At 40.9% G+C, this 4,272-nt stretch overlaps 1 protein-coding gene across 1 annotated transcript; it reads left to right on the top strand.

Moving 5' to 3' along the window:
* The first annotated feature begins 623 nt into the window (after positions 1 to 623).
* Positions 624 to 3,582, top strand: LOC116182495. The gene is made up of 5 exons (XM_031503028.1): positions 624 to 774; positions 828 to 1,130; positions 1,184 to 1,629; positions 1,681 to 2,726; positions 2,784 to 3,582. The coding sequence occupies exons 1-4, from the start codon at positions 658 to 660 to the stop codon at positions 1,682 to 1,684; spliced, it is 870 nt and encodes a 289-aa protein (XP_031358888.1). The 5' UTR covers positions 624 to 657; the 3' UTR covers positions 1,685 to 2,726; positions 2,784 to 3,582.
* Positions 3,583 to 4,272: the final 690 nt, after the last annotated feature.

The following is a 4,272-nucleotide window of genomic DNA, read 5'->3' as shown; positions in this document are numbered from 1 at the left end:
TATTTTTGAATGATGGGGGCAATGAAATCAGGGGAAACAGCAGGGAAGAGGACATTGGCGATGCGGAGTGATAAATGTTTACTGCAACCTACCTTCGTGAAATGAGAATGAGACATGCGTGATCGAAATTTAAGAGAATGTGCAAGTGCGTAGATAGGAGAAATGTGGAGAAGAGTGCCATTATATAAATCATCAAATTGAACTTTTTGTAGTTGAAGACGTAAATTTTCTATAGACTCCTTCGTGGGATGGGAACGGTACTTCATTGCAAAGTAGATCTTCAACAAGCACTTTCGCTTCTTCAAGCAACTTTTGTCCCATCCTTTTTCTTGCAAGAACTTTGATATTTTCTTCAACTTGTCGATCTCGTTGAACAAATTGGCAAATGTAAAATGCATACTGAAATGTAATTTATTGTAACATCTTATTTATAACATTGATGAAAATTGTACCTAATTATTTTAAAACAATCTAGGTAATAGATTAACAAAATTCTATACTTAAATGACTTATTTTTAGAATATAAAAAAAATGCAAGTAGGCATTTTTTTGTCAATGTCAAACTAACACGTTCTTCTGACATGTAACTAATTACTGTAAAACAAAATTCTATAATAAATTCTGTCAAGCATCATTAATTAGTTCTCTTGATACATCATGTCTTGCGATCCTGAAGAGATAGTCGTACTGTGTGATCCTCCTGAGGAAGGAAGTGAAGGTGATGCTGAGGTTGACGTAGAACTTCAAAGGAGAGCAGTACAACACTTCAAAACTGTAAAATTTCGTATCTTTATATTTTATAAAACGTACATTTAATAATTACACAGGCATTCCGAGCGAGATGTAGGAAAGTTGCGGCTAACGAGATGTACCACAGGCTTCGTCGAAAGTGCAAATACAATCCCCGGGAATACAAATCGAGGCGGGCCTACGACCGGGTGATGAATCAGAAGGGTACCATTTATAGACGGAAGTTGATTGCCACCGGCAAGTTAAGTGATACCCTGAAGATGAACGCTGCGGAACGGTTGTTTGCCCTGCTTCCGGGGTACTTGCAGTGGGCGAAGATCAGGGTACTGGAGGACTGGAGGGAGAGAAATCGGAAGGCGAAGGACCGGTTGTACCAGTTGGTAAGCTCACATAATCACATCACCGTTCAATGCATGAATCAATTAAATTTTAGCAAAAACGACGACGAGAATTTGTTGAGCGGGCGTTGCGTTCGAGGGACACGGACCGCTTAATTATATGTTTCCTCAAAAGACCTCTTGTGCTGCAGAAAATATTCGCCGAAGGCGAAGATTTTCGACCGGCGATAAAGTTTCTTTTGGGGCAACGTATCACTAATTATGTGGTCCGGTTGGTGGAGGTGTTGCGGGAGAGTTCCACATTCCAAACGAGGGCTGAGGAATTCTTGCAGAAGGGGCGCCGGATGCCCAGTTTCGTACCGACCTTCGAAGCTGTGCATCGGGATAGTCCCTTTGTCGATGCGAGACATCCTCGGCTTCCGTTGATGTACCGTAAGCAACTGAACAGACTGATGTCTTCCAAGAAGGTGGTGGAGGCAATGGTCTGTGCAGTTCGGTGCAAGTGGAACTATCCTAAAATATTTCCACCCTCTATGACTGAGTAAGTACAACACCATAACTTACTTCATTATAACGAGGCCACTATTTTCAGGTAATTTGATTTCGTTGTGGCTCTTCTCTTCCTTCCTTTGTCTTAAATAAATCGGTTTTTACTTGCTGATTTGGTACATCCGCCTGGCAGCTGACAGATCTATAAATAGTCCATTTGTTATAAAAATACCTTAGAGAAGGAAAGATAAAGGAGGGGTAAGGGTACTCTTAAAATGTAAACAGCTGACGCCCTGAGGTACACTATATTGTCCACGAGTAAAATACATGCGGAGTTTATGCTTATGCAACTTAAAGTACAGGGAACGCTGCTGTAAACGCCCCGATCGGTTGTTCGATATTTCGTAATGAAATTTGCAAAAAGAATACGCTGCAGTGTAGTTTAAGTTGCTTATATAAACAATCAAAAGATCCCACTCCAAAGTTTGCCTATGAAATTAGATGCATTACCGAAGATCGGAAGTTTGACGTTTGTGAATGTCAAATCATAAGGTGTTTTATGAGTGAAATAGGTTATTGTCATATAGGTTAGTCGTACGGGAAATAATTTTTTAAAAAAAAGGAAGTGTTTTTATTGTGGGAGGCTGTCGATGATTTTTCTTAACGTTTCTCGTTGTTTTTTGCCGGGTTTTACAAAAGACGGTATCGGTTCTGCGCGATTAAATACTTTCACAAAGTGTTCGGCAATTTTGAATCTCCCCCTGCCCTTTAGCTCCACAATGTAATTTATGTGGCGAGTTACTCTGACCACGTCCACACCCTCGCCCAGCCAATAGCCCATGAATTTGGCTTTCGCCCAAACCAAGTCCCCTACATTTATGGGCGGTGGAACGGTGGCCAGAGGATTGACAGGGTCGGTAGCTGATGGTGAGGGCGAAGATGATGAGGAGGAAGATGAGGGCGGAGAGTGTCGGATCGGCGACGGCGATGCGGGGTTCGTCACGATGTCGTCCCACCCGGCTTGTGCGCCCGCGTTTGATGGACCAGCAACAGCTGCATCGATCGCTGCCCGTTTGTTCATCTGCCTTGAACGTGGCCTACTTCCGTCCGCACAGCGATGGACCTCAATAGCGACCGATGTAGGTGCAGGTAAGACCGTGGGCTCCACCGCTGTGTTTTGACTTTCATTTTCCATGTTCAATGCAGATGAAGGACCGACAACATCATCAATCACCGCCGTTGCTGTGTCCTCAACACCTGCCGTCGACACATCCGTCGAGGACGACTCCTGGGACGACCTTTCTCGCATCGCTTTTCTCCCCCTTTTTTGCCTTTGTGGCCTTTTTTGGTACACTTTTGGCTTTATCTCGTACCAAAAAGGGGGAAAAAGTCGGAGCGCTTGCCCCAGCAACTCTTTTGCCTCTTCTTCGGAGCCGGCTTCGGCCACAAAATCGTTTACTTCGCTTTTCTGCAGCAATGTTTTCAATATTTCGACTGCTTCTGTTGGAGGGGGGGCACTTAATTCAAAAATCGCTTGAATTATGTATTCCATTTTAGATTTGCTGTACCCGCCTTTAGCCGTTCGCTGTTTAACTCCCTCCAACGCAGCCGAGTGGTCCAGTAAATGTGCAAGGGCCGCAACAGGGGATAGGGAAATGACGTTTTTAGTTTTTAGATCGTCGAAATTGTGTCGTATAAATTCTTCTAATTTGACCTTCGTATCCCTTGTTGCGTAACCCTTGTAAAATTCTTTGCATATCTGGTTGATATTAATTTCGGCCGCTGTTTCATACTGCCGTATTATGTTTTTCAAAATTTGTAGCCGCACCGGTCTGAAGAAGAGGCTCTAAAATAAAGTAACGATTTGTATTTGTCTGTTTGTCTGTATGTCGTTCGTTTTGTACAATTAATTATAACAGGCGATCCGACAGGTCGCCTTTGGAATTTTTCTTTAATTTTAATTTGAACTTCCAAAGGCCACTCGATGGACGTTATAGATATTATAGTTTGTATAGTTACTTACATTAATTGCTTCCATGCTTCCTAAAATAATGATGTATATTTAATTAATTAAATTAAATGTAAAAATTAAATAAAAATTAAAGTTTTGAAAAATGTAATAAAAAAAAAATAAAAGTTTCGTAGAATAATATAGCTGATATAAACGTGTACTCAAAGAGATTTGGAAAGGAATGAAAACATAAGGTGAAATATTTGCATATTTGATATCAGTTGTTTGTCAATCGAACCAAATTTTAATTTTGATGGATTATCTGAACTTATCCCAGAGAAGGAGCGCGTAATTTTTGAAGGGGACCCGGTTGATAAATAACCGAACGAGGGAGTTTTAAAGGGGGTCATGTCAAAAATTTTGAGTTTTTTTTGAATTTTGAGTGCCTAAATGGCCTCGTGGCCCAAAAGTAAGGCCGAATTTGGATTCAGAGCACCCCTATTACTAATACATATAAACCAAAAAAAATTTCAAGTCGATATCTCGATAAATAAAAAAGTTGCATTTTTTGACTTTTTCCTACGTCCCGGCATAGAAAAATTGGATTCCTCGCACCCGATTTAGTATAAGAACGATATTTCTTTCGATTCTGAGAGATTGACCGAAACCCGATACTTTTGATGGTAACTTAACCACATCCAAGTTTATTAATATAACTGAAATCTAACCTCACATAAGAAATGA

The sequence above is a fragment of the Photinus pyralis genome, unplaced genomic scaffold (assembly GCF_008802855.1).
Source record: "Photinus pyralis isolate 1611_PpyrPB1 unplaced genomic scaffold, Ppyr1.3 Ppyr1.4_unclustered_Scaffold5636, whole genome shotgun sequence".
Classification (NCBI taxonomy): domain Eukaryota; kingdom Metazoa; phylum Arthropoda; class Insecta; order Coleoptera; family Lampyridae; genus Photinus; species Photinus pyralis.
The sequence above is the reverse complement of the archived record's forward strand: the minus strand, read 5'-3'. Positions and strand labels throughout refer to the sequence as shown.

What these genes read in the sequence shown, in the direction of transcription:
- LOC116182495 (XM_031503028.1), top strand. Translation starts at nt 658, where the DNA reads ATGTCTTGCGATCCTGAAGAGATAGTCGTACTGTGTGATCCTCCTGAG. An exon ending in CAGTACAACACTTCAAAACT is followed by an intron (nt 775 to 827) that starts GTAAAATTTCGT and finishes ATAATTACACAG; the next exon opens with GCATTCCGAGCGAGATGTAG. An exon ending in AGGACCGGTTGTACCAGTTG is followed by an intron (nt 1,131 to 1,183) that starts GTAAGCTCACAT and finishes ATTAAATTTTAG; the next exon opens with CAAAAACGACGACGAGAATT.